Source organism: Pocillopora damicornis, chromosome 1 (assembly GCF_964200805.1).
Source record: "Pocillopora damicornis chromosome 1, jaPocDami1.2, whole genome shotgun sequence".
NCBI classification, from domain to species: domain Eukaryota; kingdom Metazoa; phylum Cnidaria; class Anthozoa; order Scleractinia; family Pocilloporidae; genus Pocillopora; species Pocillopora damicornis.
Genome location: NC_142670.1, coordinates 11603592 through 11624624, shown reverse-complemented (window position 1 = coordinate 11624624; position 21033 = coordinate 11603592). Strand labels below are relative to the sequence as shown.

Below are 21033 nucleotides of genomic sequence, written 5' to 3'. Positions count from 1 at the left end.
GAGGATTTTGGTTCTTTGATGATCAATTGTACCTAATCACCCCTATAAGACTCTGTAATATCCTTACAACCCCCACTCCACCACACCCCGCACACACACAACACACACCTACACAGAGACGCACGCACGCACACAAAAAAATAACAAAAAAAGAAACTCTTCCATGTGATATGCTCTAAACAACATGCATACACTCACTGACCTCAGTGAACACGTCTTCCGTTGGCTAGATTATTTCAACCGCAGCACGCTCGGCAAAAGTTGAGAAATGTAAAATTTCGATCGCTGTTTTTTTCAGCTGCAGGCGATGCAAAAAAAGGGCAATTCTATAGTGATCAAATTATTTGTTGAAACATGTTTCCCGGAGATTTTCATGGGCATTATGTTCAGCTACTAATACGCGCTTGAAAGTTCATTTATCGCTTACACGTACAAGTTAGATGAGCTGAGCATATTCTGTGAACAATATTTTTATTTTGAAGAAGCAAGAGAATTTTTCATGACACAAGTGAAAGACTAATGTTTCGATACAAATGTTTCGGAAAAGGAAAGTCAAGATATAATTAGGTGGTACTTACCTAGTGCACAACTTTTAAAAAAAACGTTTTGCTCACTTTGCCGGATTCACTTCCATTCATCATCCACTTCATCGTGGCCACGATAAGCAAAGGTTGCTGTTAAAAGGTATCGTTACACTAATATTTGATTCACCCCGCTTGCGAGTTGCGGATATACGGCATCCCTATAAAACCCTTGGTACGAGTTAGAATTTAATGCAAATTTTGATCTCTGATAGCTTGTTTATGGCGTTTGTCTTTTTTTTTTCCCCGTCATAGAAGGACCAATAGACAAAGAGCAGCTCGCAACAAATGTGGAGCATTGTTTTTCGTAATATAATCGAAAAACTTCACGGTAATAAAATACTTTTTATCATTCCAATCTTAGAAAGAAGCAGCTCAAAAATAATCGATATTATTCTGGAAAATTCCAATAGTCTTAGCTGCAATAAAGTTAGTCAATCGAAGCTTCAAACGTTTTGACATATCGCATTTGGGCGGTGTAAAGAGAAATGTACTTGTACATTCAAGAATATTCCTTTTTTTATTACTTCTTCCGCCTAAATCGTACGCTTCTTTATCCATGCTAATTTTTAAATAGGTATGACGTAGTCTAACCTGTTGTAAACCGAGTTAAGCGCATCTACATAATCAACTCCGTCTCTTGCTGGTTGAAATTCCTCTTCAATGCTAGCCTCTCCTTTGTAGTAATATTTGAAAGCCAGGCCCTTGGAAATATTCCGCATTTTTATCGCTGAGCTTTTTCCCTTTAAATTGTCTACACTGTGCAAAAGTTCTTTCATCGCTGTTTAATGAAGTCTGCGCATGAGATTATAATCTCTTGGATTATGCCATTTCCGGCCAGCGTCGTCCTTATTGAATTCCAAATTATTCGATGTATTTCGATTCAAAATGGTATTCCTTATCTTACGGATGCGGAAAAGAAAGGCAAATGTAACTGATTAAAAAACGATTTAATTATGAGAGTTTTTCTATTCTTTTTAAATCAGTTATTTATTTATTCAACCATTTGTGTATTCATCTATATATTCATTAAGCAACAACTTTGAATGTCCACTTTAGCTGCTATTACTATTAGTATTTTTTTGTTACCAGTACAATTTAACTGACAGAAAGAACACTATCTTGCTTACAAATACACGATTGCTTAAAAAATAAACTTATAATAGAAGGAGGGTTACAATTACAACTAGTTGAGTGCTTACACAATAATGAAGAGAGAGACTTCTTTTCAACTGCAGATCGTAACCCAGACCGATCGTAACCGACTTATTGCTGTTAACTAAGTAATTGTACTAAGTAATTGTACTAAGTAATTTCCGGTTGGCTGGATCCAGTTATTTAAGTTAGGTGCGATTTCGATTCAAATTCAACGCAAGACTGAAATTCAACTGCCCATACATCCCCAACCTAGCTTGCATTGACCTGTGAGCTCTTCCTTGTGGAGTTGTTCTTTATAGGAGATGGAAAAACCACATTCATCTTTCTTTTGAATTTTTCTCTGATGTGCAGATAGACGAGGAACACGAAATATGGTTCTTAGCACTCGGATATTTATCGAAACTCTAAAAGATGATGATATGATGTTAATAATCAGTTTAACGTTTTTCTCACCTGAGTATTTCGCATGCAGTGCAGAGCGAAAATCAGAAAACCCTGCAGAATAAACGTGATTTCAAGATCAATAATTTTTTCAATACGCAAACAATTAGTCTCATATCTATTAAGATTTCCAAGAAGAAAGGAAAATCGCATAATTACCCTATAATTGAAAAAGAAGGCTGTTTTCTCTTGCATAGTTAAGAGCTTCTTGTTTTCAAAATTCCGAAAAGTATCATGTGACAATTGTAATGGTGTCTCACTTCGTTAGAAAGTAATATAATAAAAGAGATTGAATGATTTTTGACAGTTACCGTCGAACACTGACCTGAGTAGAGTTGAGTATGGTGAAGATGTAAGCGAAAGCTTTATGTACAGGCGAGAGGAGACCAAATAGCCACGTGACACCCAGCAGGGGAATCATCACCGCGCATGCTTTGATGCCAAGTCTAGAAGTTAAAAAGAAAACATTCCTCTATTTTCCTTTGAAAAAGAGTTTCATTGTTAGATATTGTAAGGCCTTACCAATTAAGGAGTGAGGAAGTTAGGCAAATACAGCCTCACAGGAGAACATAGCAATCTCTTCCACTATTTTGTTATTGTGTGATGTTGTCAATCTTACCGTATTTGCTGAGAATGGTCGTCCTCCCCTTGTGGCTGCAACAAATTGGTCATCTCCTTTATGACTCGTGCGAGTATCAATATGTTGGCCTGAAGAATGCAATAAAAATAAATAAGTTATTTAGATATGGTTATCGAATAGCTAAGGCAGGAGAGTACCCTTGCCAAAAACGTTACTAAATTGGTAACAAGGGTGGAGTGAGGAGTCATTTACAGGGAATAGAACTCTTAACCGGGAGATTATGAGCTTCAATCCACTGACAATGACCTAAGAAATCGCGAACAAAACCTTCTAAACTGAGTGAATCACGCCAAGTGAAGCCTCACGTTAAATTATGTAAATTTAATATCTCCTACTCTTACTGCTCCTTTCATCTTTTTCAAGGTTTTTTTTTATGAGTTATTTTTGCGCGAAAAACGTATCTTGGCATATCAATGTGAAACTGTGGGGAAACATTAACAAGGAGAGAGAATAATTTCTTTTTTCATACAATGTAGTAAAAGTTTGAGAGGTTTTACTCGCATATGAAGGCGATCACAATGTTAAAATTGACCAGCAACCCCTGAAACAGCAACAACGTCTAAAGTTTTTTGTGAGTAAGTAGGAAAAGGGAAATGGTAAATGTTGTGTGGGGTCATTTCATAAATAGTTAATTTCCTTTTTAAAAGAGCAGAGAAAAAAAACATTTGGCAGCAATTAGAACAGGTTTACCAATCACAATCACCATCACTAATCATAAACTCACAACTTCAATGAAAGCCACAAAGGCGACGAATATCCAGATTAGGTTGTTCGTCGAGGAAAGCCAGCAACTAAACTCAAAGAAGAAAAAAGACAAGAAAGAAAGAGAAATTGTCAGCAAATGAAATAATACCGATTCTAAACAGTATACAAAAATACAAAAGAAAGAGTGCAATGAAATGAATTAAAAGGAAAAAAACAAGAAGAAACGGTTGAATTTTTCTCTTACTATTTATCACTCGTATAGCTTTGTAACCCCTCTTTCCCAGCAGCGATGGCAAGTGAAATGGCCACCGTGATCATTGGAAGACCTACCCATAAAGGAAAAAAAGAAAATCAAAGCAGTTCGCTGGACGACAACACCATATTTGGCGATCCGAAAGCATGCAAAACTACAGTTACCAGTGCGAGTTTTAAAATAATAAACTTACCCCATGAGATGACATGATGCATGTACATCTTGGTGTTAATGTTGTAAACTTTCACAACGAAGAAGTAGAAATAAATTGCCTCGATCAGCATCCAACAGAAAGCGGCCATGAAGAAATACTGCATCAGAGCTGCTACTGTAACACAGGCAGCCTGTGGAAAGAAAGAGTTTTCGTATAATTCTTAACGTACTCCTTTCGACAAGATATTTACGATGCAAAGAGTTAATTCATTCTATGGATAGAAGGAGAGGACAGTAACTTTGTTTTCTGTAGCGTTTATTCCGGCGAGGAAGATGATCTGTCCGGCTCCAAGGGAGATAGAAAAACTCAGTCGAATTTGAGAGAGAGGTTGACGAACATCTCTGGTAAATTGATAGTAAAAACAAAAAGAATGAATTAGACAAAAGCAACAACAACAATAATAACAACACACTGAAGGTAGCAAGAATCACAAAAAACAACAAGATCGAATTAAAAATATAGCAAAATATCGCTTAAGATATGAAATAAATCTTGACAGAAAAGGAAAGAAAAAAATCATTATATAGCTCCAGAAAGGTCAAAAAACGAAAATATATCGAGGAAAAAGTCTGAACCCAAACAAGTTATAAACCGTGAAACCATGAGCTGTTCAAGGGCTCTTGATGGAGCATGAAATGAAGTTTAAATTTGTAAATTATCCGACATGCATGTTCTTATTTGCATGGAGACCTGCAATGAGATAGTTTTTTCTCACCAGCATAGTTGAGAAGAGTTGCGAATCGACCTAATTAATATTCGGGTATACTACTTACGTGAGGCAAGAATAAAGTATTAACGTTAAAAGTATCCCGACGATAGAAAGGCTCAGTCCCACGTAGGTGATTGTTTTCAGAATTTTTTCGTCCTCCTCGGTGAGCTGTTACAAAAAAAGAAAAAAAAAATGAGAGGACATCATAAAGTTACTTTTTTGAGCCCATAAAATTATTGAGTAAGATAAAAATTATTTGATTGCCTTTCTGCTATCGTCGTAGTCCATTAAGACGGCAAAATGCGTCAAATGATTGCAGCTGCAAACTGTCTCTTCTGAGTTGCTTTTTGATGTAACTACATGGCATCCTTCCTCTGAAAAGCTGTCACACATGAAAAAAGTAAGTTAACGAAGCGCACAAAATTATTCCTTGTCTGGGGAAGAGGTAATGTTTGATAATTTTGCGTTAAGTTTTTCCTCCATTGAAGTCTTAGTTGGGAAAATATTTCAATCAGACTTCTCCTCTCTAAAAATAACAACATGTTGGCTTGCAGGAAACTGTTAACCTGCCCAAAAGTATCTGACTAAGAAAGTTCATTCATTCTCCTCCATACTTAATTAATTTGAGAAGGGATATACACTTTACAATAATATATTGTAGTCTTTTTACCTTTCGCTTAAGCCACTCCAAAACATACAGCGCTTCTCTGCTGTCAAGACCTGAAAATAGATTTTATCCAGTGAGAATAAATCAAAACAGCGCATAGCAGCTAATTTTCATGTTACCTTTGGGTTTTTGAACTTAAGGATGACATTTTCTCGCAATTTCTCTGGCTTGGGGTCCATAGTTACGGCCATTATCCTGGAGTTAATATACCTGTAACGAAATTGTATTTGAAAATGGACCAGAGCCAAGGAAGCAACATTACATACTTTTGGTAGATTTAAGTAAGGTAGAGTGGTCAGAGACAATCAGGGAGTCTTTCTAAGTTCAGTTTAGTTGAACTTAGATATTATGTGTTGTCGTGTTATGTGCTTTTGGAGGTAAACAACATAGAGTGATATGAAGATAACGTCACCTTTGGTTGTTTGTTTCACTCCTGATGGCTTGATCTGTCAGAAGTAGGACATGCAGCTCCTTGTACACAAACGCAACTACCAATGATCCTTAAAACCCCCCAAGAATCAACAGAAAAAAGTTATCAAACAACAACAGCAACAAAAAAACCCACAAAATTGAAATTTATATCAGGCTCTGAGTTACGTGACATTGGAAGGAAAGCGAATGATTAAGGAAAATAGACTGTGTAAAGTAATGAAGCACATCTTTACAGAAATTCGATTGGAGAAAGCAAGGTAGTGAAAAGTTGTACAGTTAACACGCTGGTTAAAACGAACCATCTTCCTCAAAATTCGAAGAAGCGATATGGATTCTCGCTTGCCATGGTTGTTCCTCAAGGTTGAAGTCACTCGCATTCTGGCGATGGGCTTTTTGGATGACCAAAACTGTCGGGAAAAAAAAAACGGTCAGTGACATATACACAAACATGTGTTTTATGTTGTACACAAAATATGTCATAATCTTATAGGATGGAAGTGTATTTCTTGTATCTTATTTGCCCTTTGACGACTATTCGACAATTTAACCATTTTAAAACGTTTTTTCAATGTAAAACTAATTAAAAAGTGAGTCGTTCCTCGAACCGTTTCGTCGGAGAACTATAGAGTTCATAGGGGAGCGCGGTCATAAATCTTGGAATTATATGCATCGCAGACGATAGACCAATTTTGAGCTCATTGTATAGTATAAAGTAAGCGGAAAGTATCTGTAAGATTTGTCAATTTCGGTGAGTAAAGTGTTACTCACCAATCCATTATTTAAGAAAAGTTTCAGTAAACAGAGCGAGAAGAAGGGTTTCACAATTTGAAGGATTCCGATTCTCTTTTGTTGATTGTTTAAGAATACCTTGAATTTCCTTCTTCACCGCAAAAAATCAAAGTATCAAACAGATTGAAAGAACAGATGAATCGATGACATTCAACGATAACATTTCTAATAGGTTGGGCTCATAACAACAGTCAGTCAGCAAGTCAGTACGAAACAGAGGAATATACTTTGAAACTAAACAAGTTCAGAGGCCGCAATCTCACCCATTGTTGGGGAAATGATCCTTTCCGAAGGTCTCGTTTCACTCAGGTGTCGCTTGCCATAATTAAGAGCAAATTTCTCGACGGCCTCTGCTACTTCAAAGATGAATTTTTTCAGTGTTTTAACCTCTTCTGTGTCGGCCTTGTTTTTTGTGACATTCTTGATTTTTAAGATGAAATCTTCAAACACAGTTACAGCCTCCTACAATTACATAAAGTATTTCCAGGTGATTAACCAGCCAGTCTCATGTATGCAATTCCTTTTAAGAATGCGGAAAGAGTCTAGCAGGAGGCCCCAAATGGTTTCCAGGGTATTCATCGGCTAAAGAACTCTTAGGAGCCTGGACTATTTTTGAAGCCTCGCCATTTTCACCTCATGTGGCTTGATGGTGGTTTATCCTTCAAGGTCAGATATTTACTTTTTTATCGTTTCCAAACATATATCAAAGTTAAAAAACCTTAAAGTCAAATAAAATTAGATACCTGTATGGAAGTATTTCTGCTAATATTTATTCCGCCAAATCTTGAAACATACTCCTTTGCCTAAATTAAAAAATAATGTCTCTTACGTTTGTAAACAGAAGAGATCCTGAATACCGACATGTATAAAACGGTAAATGACTATTTACAAAACATACCAGCTGCTCAACTGGCGATGGCGATGGCGATGGCGATGGCGATGGCGATGGCGATGGCGATGGCGATGGCGATGGCGATGGCGATGGCGATGGGTTTGGCGATGGCGATGGCGATGGCGATGGCGATGGCGATGGCGATGGAGATGGAGATGGGGATGGAGATGAGGATAAGGATGGAGATGGGGATAGGGATGGGGATGGGGATGGGTATGGGTATGGGTATGGGGATGGAGATGGGGATTGGGATGGAGATGGGGATGGGGATGGCGGTGGAGATGGGGATGGGGATGGGGATGGGGATGAGTATGGGAATGGAGATGGGGATGGGGATGGGGATGGAGATGTGGATGGCGATGGAGATGGGGATGGGGATGGAGACGGAGATGGGGATGGAGATGGAGATGGGGATGGGGATGGGGATGGCGATGGCGATGGTGATGGCGAGGGCGTGGGCGAGGGCGAGGGCGAGGGCGAGGGCGACGAAGTTAATGTAGATATTGATGAAACTTTTAAGAAAAATGTTGATCAAGACCGCATTATGTAAAAAAAAATTGTCTTAGTATTACACTGTAAGGGCAAGAGTGCGGACAGAAAGCGTAGTAACAAAATGGCCGCTTTGAACGATTAAAACTATTAAATGCACTCGATTTTGTATTGGTTATACAGAAAACTCCTACTGTTTCCTTTACATGGTTTTCGTCTTTCGTGCACGTCTTATGTGATCGATGCTCAGATAGGGCTGTCGGATGTTATTCGAAACTAGACGCCAAATATTTTTTTTTATGAAATAACAGTAAAATAACACATCCCCTAATCACCGGTTTAACATAAAATATTAGTACACATTTTGTCTACTTTTTGTAATTCGAAATCGCCCTTACGTGGCCCAGAAAATACCAGGCAAAACGTGCACGTATTAATTGTTAAACCATTGAATATGACGTTTTCATGTTTTACTTTATCTTGAACTGTTTCTGATGAATTTACGGCCCTTTCTTCGATTTTCGTCTTGCTGGAAAAAGGTTTAATTCAGCGCCTTTATTTGAATAATTTGATGGATTTGATGGGTAAAGCATAGAGAGAGAAAATGGTCAGGAGGCTCCTTGTCCAGGCCTTCAAATATGTCAATCTCGCGGGTAGTTTTTCTGAGACATCCACGTAAAAGTCAGCATCTATCTAATCTTTTATTGTGATGACTACCAAAAATTTCTTCGCGTGACTTAAAGTTTTCAATTTAAAAAAGGTGAGTCATGTTTTCTCTCAAGCAAAAGAAGGGTTCCTCGATGCTAATGCGCTGAAAAAGTTCATTTTGGGGCCCGAGTTAGTTCAATTGTTTTCTTCTTTTAACAATTTGAAGAACTAATTGAAAGAGTGGGTTGTCTTTATACCTTTGTCTATCAGTAAACCAACGTAAATTTTCTTCACGTCTGTGAAACACAAGAAACATCACGGGGGGAAAAACGCAGTTAACATTAACACTTGGACATAGCTGTCTACTCTGTGGCGTGGTGACACTTTCCTAACGCGTCTTTCTTTTTAAAGTGAAATATACAAATGTAATATTTTCTTACCTTTCGAAATTTCACAAATATATGGCAAAGTCGGAACATCGTTACCGCTTGGGACTTGATCTGCAAAGTTACACGATTGGCTCTTGACTAACATGCCCCTATTTCTGCACCCAATTGAATGCTCTCCCAATTTATAAATAGTTGGCGGTGTTCCACTCACCCAGGTCCAACTCCCGTTCTTTCTTACCAAACCGATGTGCCACCTTTGTTTATTGTAGTTTCTGATATCACTAATGATAATGTCCAACTCTTCTTCGGTTTCAATGGAAACTAAATCACCGCCCTCGGCCTTGCAAAAACTTCTGCTCTCGTTTCATGTTTTTCCCAACGTACAAAAAATGTAGTGGGTTTTTTTAAAACATGCATTGTCGCTTCCTATAGATTACAGGAGAAAACAAAAAATAGCATCTGAAAACGAACTATGGAAAACATGAAATTGACGTACTCACTTTACTTTAGTTCATATGCATATATAGCAGAGTATAGAGACATTTTAACTAACTTTATGTGCCTCGTACATGTGTGATGAACCTTTCTCTAGTTCACAATAAGCTCAACATCTCGTCTTTAAGTACAAATTTAAACCCTTTTCAACGTAGTTACACTCACTAAACTCAACCTAACAATGGCGATTCTATGGTTTAAGCTGCAGCTTTCTTCTTTCCTATTCAACGACTTGTAAATGTATCAGAGTCACACCTTTCCCCTTTTTTGGGCCAAATTTTACTTTAAGTGACACATATACACCAAAGATAAATCACAGCCCTACCTCCTCTCACGGATTGCATCATCAAAGTCTGGATAGCTGAAGTACGAGTGTTAAAAATAAATTCAGTTTCTTATTTTCACTGAGATATACATGAGGGGACGCGAGCGGCCTCAACTGTAAATTCTTTTTAGGAATGCTAGGATATTATCCTTGCATTCCTAACATTCCGAGCTGCGCGAGAGCGTCAAAATCCGTGCGGATGTCAGAAATATTACTAGACTTAAAGTACGCCAGATGAGGGGGAATAAATATGAGAAGATAAATGAATTAATGCCTGATATCAAAATGTCATCAGCTAATGCTCTTGTTTCACACGCAATTAATAGTGCCTTTATTCCTCGGCCGGTTCCTTTGCGTTACATTGTAGATTATAAAGAGAAACATATCCACACGATTTATTCGCCCTCATCTGGCGTACTTAAGGTCTAGTGACATTTCTGACTTACGCACGGATTTTGACACTCTCGCGCAGCTCGGAATGTTAGGAATGCTAGGATAATATCCTAGCATTTCTAAAAAGTACTTACAGTTGAGGCCGCTTACGTCCCCTCATGATTTCTTTGACGAGTTATTTTTACTAAATAGAGTGACTGAAGAATTAAGTCTGCTATTTGTGGTCATCTAAGGAAATTCACAGAAAAACAATACAACAAACTAATGAGAATTTATAGTCAAGTGTTTCTCTGGGCTTCTTGAGTGCTCTAACCGCTTCCTAAGTGCTTTATAACAGAACAGAGCACATTGAAGGCTTCTCTATTTGTTTTGTAATAAAGAATCCGTTTAATTCCTCACTCGTTACCGTCAATTTTCAAAAGGGAAAACAGTGTCATCAGCATGCTCTATACTCTCATAAAGCACGCTACAATAGGCCAATCAGAATCCTTGTTAGAATGGTTGAAATAATCTGATTGGTTGAACAAGACTAAGCTTTTTTAGAATGTCAAACCATTAAAGTTAGAATGTGTAATAGTTCACAAACTGAAATACTTCGGCAGGTCGAATTTGACACTTGCCTGAAGCTTTTTAGTCTACATGCAGAACCTGAAGATGAAATATTCAGTGAAATCCGGCCGAATCGCGACACACAAAAACACCCAAGCTTTTATACGTGACAACTGGAAAAAAAACTGCTTAAGGCATGTGTTTTATGAATGAACGACAGCCGAATTCACAGGAAAATGAAGATTTCTCGCGATGACAGCGCCGTAAAACTAGGCTGCCGTGACTTCCACGCAACGCATCGGAAACGATATCAGAGCAAGCTTTTACTCGTTCACTCAAAGGGCGACCGATGTAATTTCTGGGGCTTTCTTCCCCGCAATGACCAGAGAACGCCATGATGAGTTAGCTTCAGTGAACCTAAGCATGATCGTAGTCGCCCTGCCACCTTCATGATCTGTACGACTTTTGACAGTTATGTCATTCATCATTTATGTGTTTCTATGTTTCACTTTTGGACACGAAAATATATGGCGCTCGGCATGTTAACAAACCTTTGTTTAGCTCTTCTGTTGCTAGTTGCCGTCTCGCTTGTTCCGGAATTTCACTTTCAATTAACGAAAAAAGGCTAGAGAAAAGTCCGGGAAATGGTCGGACAAAGTACAAGTTGGCAGATGGTGTGACAGCTTTAGCTCCGTGTTTTGTACCCTGATAAAGCACTCTCTTCTAACCAAAGAGAGCCCGCGTTATATCCAAACTTCATTAGAGAGTTGCTTTATTAGCTGCGATGCGGTAGCGGTTCTATTTTTTGTATACAAATTGAAATAATGAATTTTCAAGTTATTTTGAATTCATTATTTACTCCATAGGGTAGGGGGGGGGGGACACTTTAATGATAATCCAATTTTAATTCAATACATTCGGTGTCAAACAAAAGATATTACTGTAGCTTCTATCTATTATAAGAGCCTCAAAATGTTATGCCAAAATTTGACTGTTTGTGTAGGTGTGTGTCATTGGATATGAATGAATATCAATTTGCTTTTAATTGTTGCAATTATGTAATTTTTAACACATCTTAAATGCTTGTTACTTTCTCGTCCTTTTTTTTAACTGTCATATTTATATGCTAATTTTTGTAACTAACAAGTACTTTAAAAAAAGCACTTTGGTGAGGTCGTGCGCTCGTTCTTTTTTATCACTAATTTTTTTGTTACAAAATCGATATGAATCAAATATGAATGATTGCAAGTAACTGTAACTAATTAGCTTCTACTGATCATCGTCTATCGGTCTAATTGGCTGGAAATGATATTTTAGCTTCAAAAGAGAAAGGAAGCAGTCCTATGGGCGGCCGTCACCACCAAAAATACAAGGATGTCAAATAGATCGGCAAATACAAAGCTGGTCTAAAGATTAGCTGTAGGACAGCATAGCTAATAAAGGAATGGCATGGCCATATTATAGACGGTTTAGTTTTCCTTCATGAAACAGAACACCCTAAACATGAATAGTTTAGACATGGTAAGAAAACCGATTTACTTGATCTGTTTTGACATTTTTCAATCGAAGTAATATCGGAATGCTTTAATTGATGTGCCGGATTAAAGGTACGACAAGCATCCTTACCCATTTCCGATCGCCTTTTCCCCCCCGGTTAGTACCTAAAAACAAAGATTTGCCCCCCAGTGAAAAAAAAAAAAAAAGGTGATTTGCCCCAGCCACCCCCACCTCAAAAATCTAATATTCCGTCGCTAAGATACCTTTTACATAATTCCTAAATAAGTTTCGTTCCGGAACGAAATTAATTTCACACTGCGTTTACATTCAAGATAATTTAGCATGTGAAAACAATTATTTATGTCCTTTTCTGTCCTTTTCTATGCTTCCCTCACTCCTAAAGAAGATTCATATAGATATACGAGTCTTACCACGTTTATATTACACAGGTACAAGAATGAGTGTTTCGTTCTGGAATGAAAACCTCAATAAACTCATTCAGAAATAACTTGTTTCGAATATACGTTACTCTGGTATCATGTGACAACCGGTATAAAGTCGTTTTTGAACAAAACTCATTCCGATATCATGTAAAAGGCCCCCAAAAGTTTTTATTCCCAGAGCATCACGCTTTGCTCTCCTGTCTAAATACTATGAATTTCGTGGGATATTGATCAAATGAAGCCTTTAAGTGCTACTGTGGTTCTTTCTTTATTCACTCCGAGCTTTCGCCGTTCTACGGCATCATCAGGGAGGACGATAAAATATATGCGCTATGGTTTTAAACGTTGGAGGTGCCACTATAAATTAGCATAGTGTAAAACTAGCCAGTAGGACGCATGAAAACTAATGGCGTGATAAAATGTTCTAAAATATGTGTTAAAGTTAAGTTCAGTGCATTCCTCACGGAAGTTCAGTCCCGGCTTGTGCGCAAGTCGTAAGTCGTAGTCGTAAGCACAAGCCGGGACTGAACTCCCGTGAGGAATGCACTGAACTTAACGATCTTCTTTTTTAATGAGCTATTTTAATTAACTGTTTTTAACACATATTTTAGAACATTTTATTACGCCATTAGTTTTCATGCATCCTACTGGCTAGTTTTACACTATGTTAATTTACAGTGGCACCTCCAACGTTTAAAACCATAGCGCATATATTTTATCGTCCTCCCTGATGATGCCGTAGAACGGCGAAAGCTCGGAGTGAATAAAGAAAGAACCACAGTAGCACTTAAAGGCTTCATTTGATCAATATCCCACATCATTACGACATGCTACTAAAGGACACGTTCAAACGTTTACTATGAATTTCAATAGCATTAAGCAACAACCCGCCTTTAACTGCTTCGCTGCCACTCAAATAACGATTAGTGACCACAAAAGGCATATATTCTAAGATTTTCAATTCAACATAAACAAAAATCTCTCTACAGGATAAATATTCATTTGCGTCAGTATAAATTACTGCGTGACTAGCTTATGATGTAAATGGGGGAGGGGAAAACACAACGCAAAACCTGGGCTCCTATCAAAAAGTAATACTCAGGCGTTATATAATAATCGAAACAGCTAATAAAATCATAAATAAACAAGGTAAGAGTGTTATGCTAGTTTTTTTTTAATAAATTGTAATGATTTATGCCGGTAAACGGTGCCGACAAATAGGCACGCCATGTATATTTCATAGTCGCTAGCAAGTAAATTTTGCCCGACTTTGAGTTCGTCTCAAGATAGAACAACACAATTACACAAGGAAATTTTTGCAGTAACTTTTTAACCATCCTTTTATCTTTTAAAAGCTTGAAGCTTAGTAGATTTTGTCATATCGGTCATTGTTAAAACTGTCTTTGTTTTGATACTACTCTTCGACATAGGAAAAGTATGTCGGACAAAAATATTCACCAAAAAATAAATACGACTTTGCCAGCTTTAATAATGTCAGGGGATTAAGTTTAGATGATAAAACGATGGATTATGTTGACAGAAATACTGGAGGTCAAGCACATTCGTTACACAAGGTCACACAACTCGGGTAATATTCACGGTGAATATTTGCATATTTGAGTGGTCGAACGAAAAAAAATCATTTCTCGAAAACTAAAATATATTTTCGCAAAAAAAACTACACCACAATTATCAGGACATATTAGGCTACAAAATATAGAAGTAAGAGCGAAAGCAAATTTTGGGTGACTTGCCACTGTTTGTCTGATGCATGCTGACATTAGCTCTTAAGTCGATATGAATCTTTTGCAAATGATAGTCAAGCGCTTGGCTTTCATTGCTTATGATAAACTAACAGAAATATTAAAGGTAATACTTACCAAACCAAGAACTTATAAAAAGGGTTTTTGCCATTTTGCAGGATTCAGTTTCACTCTTCATCAAGCCCCAGATATGTATAAGTTGCTACGTGCAGCTGTCGGCAGACGAAAGTTATTGTATTTGGGAGCAGTAAATGACAGGAAATTTCTTCAAGTGTCTAAAACTGTTAAGTAGGAGCTAGAATAAATGAAAATGATAACACTCGGTCGACAGTTCATGACATGAGTCATCAGTTTTTTTTCACTTTTTTCGATAGATAGACCAATATACTGAAAGAAACATGCACCAGGTGTAAAGCAATGGTTTTCTTTCTAAGATCGAGAATTTAACGGGACAAAAACACTTTTACTATTTTCAAATTTTACGAGAATGCTGTATTACTCACCGGTGGCTGACGTGCGTGTCCCATCTGTTCGTACAAATAAGCGAAAATTACTTCTTAATTTTCAACTCGCAGATGAAATGCTGCCGATGGGTTTAACCTCGTATGCCATTAATTATTCGCACATGTATTAATTAACATGTATTATTACAACTCTATTGTGGAAAACCCCGAGTCAAAGGATGCCCTCTTAAAGCGTGAGTTAAATATAACTTTAATAGGGTTGATCGTCAATTGGACAGAAACCAACGGCGCCTTACGACTAACAGTCAAGCCTTCAGCTTGCAAAACAAATCTATCCCCCCACCCTTCTCCCCTCATACGGTAAAAGCGTCATGAAGACCTTCGCTTCTGACTCCATCTCTTTGAATGCTAACCTTTTCCATTCAGGAGGAGGAAAATCCCTTCTTCAAGTGCCTCTCTCATCACCATCTATAGTGCTCGCCCATAATATAATTGCAGGGTGATCCTCAAATAGTCCTTAGTCTCATCCGCAATGCATTGAGTCAGTCGCCACTTGAAGCGTTTATACCGATCACAATTGACTGGTGTAGAGGAATAATTTCGCGCATTTCAGAATCCTCTCCTTTGTTTATTTTCTTCTGATGAAGTATGGTAGTGTCAGTAGCCCTATATGCTAATTTATAAACGGGTATGACCTAATAATAAAATGTTGTCGATTGTTTTGTCGTGTTTCCATTAGCTGAGCTTTATGCAAGGCGTTCGTGCTTATCGCGTTGCGGCATAAACTGAGCTGGAAAAAGACTGCTCAATTATCCCTTAATCTCTTTGCAGTGCTCGAGGCCCATTAAGGAAAAAAGTAAAGCTTGAAGGATAAATTTTTGCAATTTGTTTTTCTAGCAAAGATAATACTTAAGTTGTAACCTACGCTGTGAGTGCGTCAATTCCTACCGTGCACACTTCTCTTTGCTCCTTTGAAAGTAGGGGAAGAAAAGTACGTATAATATTTTTATCCGATTCTTTTTTTTTCTAGTCACATGTCAAAACCATAATATTGTTCAAGAAGTGTTTACAAGAACAAGAAACACATTAATTTGGGGAGATGCAATAGCAGGTTTTAGGACATATGTCTCACTTGTATTGACGTTTAGAAATGGGGCTGATTGAATTACCTAACATATCTATTACTGCGCTTCGTTCCTTTAAATTGTCTACTGTACGCAATTTTTCTTCGATCGCTGTGAGATGAAGTTTTCTCCAGTTTTGGTTACCACGGCTCTGATTGTAAATATCAGAACCCATCGATACATTTACGATTCGAAATAAAAATACTTATCTAAGGAATGCGGAGAGTAAGGATTGAAAAATTCAAGTGATCCTTAATCGTTTAACTTTCATGAGTGACCGAGACAGAATTTCTCCTTACAGTATCAATACAATATCGATCAGACAGCTTATGAGAATAAGGAAAAATTTCAGTTTGAGGATTTTCTAGCTGATCCAGTACCAAATTCTCAGAAGTAGCACCTGCGAATTGGATGGCAGACAGTGAGGAGAATTAAAAATGAGATCTTGGGCATGAAAGGGTTAAAATATGTAATCTCTTTTCTTTCTTTTTTAACATAGTTATTTATTCATTAACTCAGCATCATCTATCTATCCATCTGTTTATTCATAAGTAATAACAGTAGATGTTGGACGAGGCTACTTATATTACAGTAACAAGGTACTGTTTGACAAGTATCCTCTCCGATATGAAACGTGAAAGCATCATGTAGCAAGCGTTAAAATGTAGCGCACGAGGATTCAAAGAAGGCAGTCAAATGCGTGTTGGAACTAAACGCATGGTTAATTAAAGAAGAATTTGTAATTATTTCATGTCATGAGTTCATTGAACTTCTAAAGTAGATTTAACCTTTAATGAAAGTCACTTAATAACAAGCCAGATCAACCTGTAGTTACGATAATTTGATCCTTAGTGAGGACAACTTAGCATGTAGCTAACAAAAGATCTTTAGCAAGTTTATGTATGCGATGTTCTGGAAAGACCTTTAAGATAAAAAATAGCACTTGCAGCTGGTGAATTGCTAAAACAATAAACAAGAGAACAATCTCACTTAATAATAATAAAATAATAATAATAGTTATAACAATTTATTGACAGTATTTCTACTCGGTAGCTCTACATCCGTCCTACTAACTAAACACTAACGACTTACATGATGCACCTTAAGTTAATTTACTTTTACTACATTACATTTTAACAGCAGATTGAAACTCAGATCGATCGCCATCGACTAATCGCTATTTACTACACAATCGTTCAATGGAATAGAATGTTACTGGCAGACAGTTAAATCCACTGACTTAAGTAGAGTGCTAATTCGATTTAACGTCACTGCGAGGCTGCAATTCAACTGCCCGTGCATCGCCGACGTCACTTGAATTGACCTGTGGGCTCTTCCTTGTGGAGTCCTCCTTATTTGAAGTGGTAAAAACCACGTTCATCTTTCTTTTCAATCGCTCTCTGATCTGCAGATAGACAAGCAACAAACGATACATTTCTTTCAAATTTCATTCAAATAGTTATTCATGCTTAAACATTTGTGCTATAATATGCACTTTCCTTATTCTTGACTTAGTTTTCTTTTCTTACCTGACTGTTTCGTAAGCCGTGTAGAACGAAAATCAGGAAACCCTGTTGCAGAAACATAATTTCAAGATAATTTTTTAACAATATTGCACTTAGGTAGGAACCGGCGGAGCGTGCATTGTTTGGGTATCTCAGTGCACAATGCATGTAATAATCGTCTTCAAAAATCAGTATCTAATAAGTCTAATACGACTGCTACGAATACATTTCGGGTCAACTGAATAGTTAACAGGTTTTTAATTTTATTTTTTAATCATCTAATCATTGTAAAGGGTTCTCTCTTTGGTCAGAGCTGTGTAAATTGAATAATCTAGATTGATTGAGTTTAAGAGTTTCAATCGGAAACTCACCTGAGTAGAGTTGAGTATTGTGAAAATGTAAGCGAAAGCCTTTTGTACAGGCGAAAGAAGACCAAATAGCCACGTGACACCCAGTAAAGGAATCATCAGTGCGCAAGCTTTGATACCAATTCTGAGATCGACAACAAAATTGAAGATGCATGTAAAAGAGTTTTTTTTTTTTTCGCAGTCTCATTAACAGGTATCGTAATAGCAAACTGGTCAAGGGATAAGGGAGCCAGGCGAACGTTGCCGTACGTACAGCTTGTTAAGGAAATTTTTTTTCATTGTTTTGAATAATTTCATGTTGTGAATCCTACCGTATTTGCTGAATATGGTCGTCTTCACCTGTTGGCTGCACCAAATTGGACATCTCCTTTATGACTCGTACGAGTATCAAGATGTTGAGCTAAAAAAATGCCATTAGAATCACTGAATTAATTTTCTATACTTGGTAGTCGAGAAGCCAAGAGAATCTTAGTAGAGAAGTTATTTGTTTAGCTTAGATCGAACAAAGAAACATAGTGAGTCCAACAGAAAAGTATTGAGTAACTAGTTCGGTAAACCAAGCACCGTGAAATAAATTAATCATAAACTCACAACTTCGATGAACGTTACAAAGGAGACGAATATCCAGATCAGATTGTTGGTCGAAGACAGCCAACAACTAGTAAAATTGAAAGACAAGAATGAAAGTCATCAGAATAAATTAAAAAAAAAAAACGCAAGGAAAAACAGAACAAGAAAAATAAAACGAACTTAACTTGATAGTGCGCGAGAGAGAGAAGAAAGGTAAAAAGTAACCTATTGATATGTTTCTTACTATTCATCACTGATATAGCTTTGAATTCCTTCTTTCGCAGCAGTAATGCCAAGTGAAATGACCATCATGATCATAGGGAGACCTAATGGTACATACAAAAAAATAAATTCAAAGCACTTGACTTGATGACAACAGCAAATATGAGAGCAAGTTACAACTTCCAATATATGTTGTAATAAAATAAATAATGAAAATACCCCATGAGATGACGTGATACATGTGCATCTTGGTGTTTATGTTATAAACTTTCACAACGAACAGGTAGAGGTAGATTCCCTCGACCAGCATCCAGCAAAAGGCAGCCGTCAGGAAATATTGCATCAGAGCTGCTACTGCGATACAAGCAGCCTGCGAAATGAAATATGTTTTGCGTCTTTCTGTGCTCTTTTCTAAAAATATTTAGAGCAGGAAGATTTGATTAATTAAATGAACAGATCGGCCGGAGAAGCCTCTCACCGTGTGTTCTGTGGCGTTTACTCCTGCGAGAAAAATTACTTGTCCAACTCCGAGGGACGCGGAAAGGCTCAATCGAATTTGAGACAAAGGTTGCCGCACGTCTCTGGTGAAATGAAAGATGACGAAAAAAGAAAGCAAAAACAAAAAGCAAACATGATGAAAAAGAAAAATAGAACCAAACAATCAAAACAAAAATAATTCAAATGAAAAGTTCCAGAGAAATCAAAAGAATTGGAAATGAAAATTAAAGCAAAAAAAAGAAAAACAAACAAACAACAAAACAAAGACCAAAAAAATCAATGAAAAGCTTCAGAATCAAAAGGCAAATAAAGAGCCAAGTTGGAGGAGAATAAGAAAACAATAGAGATTGAAGAAAGAGACCATGGATCGTTGACGCTGTCCTAATTGAACATGAAACGCAATGTAAATTGTGATTTATTCGACTTACTTTACCTTAGTCACGGAGAAATCAAAAGGAACATTTTGGATAACTTAAAGTAACGTTTATTCCTTAGTTTTTTTTCCTTTGTTGAAAATTAAAATCGATAGTAAGTGGAATAAGACATGAAAATGTGTACATCATCAATTATTTAGCCACCAAACTTACGTAAAGAAAAAGTACAAGGCTGATGTTGAAAGCATCCCGATGATCGACAAGCTTAATCCTACGTAGGTAATTATCTTCAACACAGTCTCGTCCTGCTTGGAAAGCTGCGTCACATAGCATAAAAAGGAAAATAGAGACACATGAATTAGCTCAATTAATTTACATGTATCACCAGTGCCGGAAGAAAAACACAATCATAATTGATTACCTTTGTGCCATCGTTGTAATTAAATATTACAGCAAAATGAGTCATATGATTGCAGCTACAAACTGTTTCTTCTGTATTGCTTCTCGACGTAACTACATGGCATCCTTCGTCTGAAAATCCGTCGGCGCTGCAAAGAAGAAATTACCTCAGCAGCCAAGACATAGTGTAGGAAATAACCTTCCATGGCACCAAAAGTGCAAATTTCATCAAAAGCCTTTTGATTTCATAACATCAATCACATTATTGGCATTTCATTATTTTATAAGTCACGGCATAAACTATTAACAATTTTTCCTTGTTCGGCAGTGATTTAAACTTTGATTGGGTACATTCCAAACTTTTGGACAAAAGTTGTCGTAAATAGAATGAGTATAGCTTGGAAAAATTATTTTAATAGACGAAATCATCTTATAAAATTCCATTAAAATCACTGAATTAAGTTTCTACATTTGGTAGTCGAGAAGCCAAGAGAATCTTAGTATAGAAGTTATTTGTTTAGTTTAGGTCGCACAAAAAAACATATTGAATAGGACAAATAATGAGGAAAAATTAATGATAAATTATGGAGAAATTAATAAAAAATAACAATTCTTGGTAAAAGTGTCTCCCACGACAACTGGAAAATAAGAGGACATTCGCAAATACAGCCAACAAGCAACTAGACTCCAAGAAAATTCACGGAAAATATTGGCGGGTACATAGATGCAAACCGACGACCAAAAGAACAGGAAAATTCTCAGAAAAGTAAATGATGTATTGCAATTTTTTACCTTTCGTTGAAGCCTCTCCAGAACATGCAATTCTCCGCCCCTTCTTTTTTCTGAAAATAAAATCATCGCGGAGATATATAAAAAAAAAATAGGGCATTCCAGATAATCTTTCTTTACTTCCACGTCACCTAATCTGCTTACCTTTATGTTTTTGAACTTTAAGATGACATCTTCCAGCAATTTCTTGGGTTTAGGTTCCATTGCTGCCATTATTATTCTGCTACCCAAATATCTGTGTACAAAAT

At 37.0% G+C, this 21033-nt stretch overlaps 2 protein-coding genes and 2 long non-coding RNA genes across 4 annotated transcripts in view; 1 reads left to right on the top strand and 3 right to left on the bottom strand.

Moving 5' to 3' along the window:
* Window positions 1-21033, top strand: part of LOC149051961 (uncharacterized) — a 193801-nt gene that overhangs the window by 20334 nt on the left and 152434 nt on the right. The window lies entirely within an intron of this gene.
* LOC149051970 (uncharacterized) lies at window positions 4364-7387 on the bottom strand. Its single transcript, XR_016186357.1, has 5 exons — window positions 7333-7387; window positions 6853-7051; window positions 6100-6207; window positions 5781-5868; window positions 4364-5578 (listed from the first exon to the last, which is right to left on the bottom strand). It is a non-coding gene; the product is annotated as an uncharacterized LOC149051970 (long non-coding RNA).
* Window positions 8366-14751, bottom strand: LOC149051969 (uncharacterized). The gene is made up of 3 exons (XR_016188270.1): window positions 14590-14751; window positions 9828-9863; window positions 8366-9433 (listed from the first exon to the last, which is right to left on the bottom strand). It is a non-coding gene; the product is annotated as an uncharacterized LOC149051969 (long non-coding RNA).
* On the bottom strand, window positions 17149-21023 carry LOC149051968 (adhesion G protein-coupled receptor D1-like). Its single transcript, XM_089197869.1, has 11 exons — window positions 20930-21023; window positions 20789-20838; window positions 19811-20145; window positions 19204-19306; window positions 18945-19095; window positions 18748-18829; window positions 18525-18591; window positions 18245-18333; window positions 17937-18057; window positions 17590-17631; window positions 17149-17465 (listed from the first exon to the last, which is right to left on the bottom strand). The coding sequence occupies exons 3-11, from the start codon at window positions 19843-19845 to the stop codon at window positions 17313-17315; spliced, it is 843 nt and encodes a 280-aa protein (XP_089053995.1). The 5' UTR covers window positions 19846-20145; window positions 20789-20838; window positions 20930-21023; the 3' UTR covers window positions 17149-17312.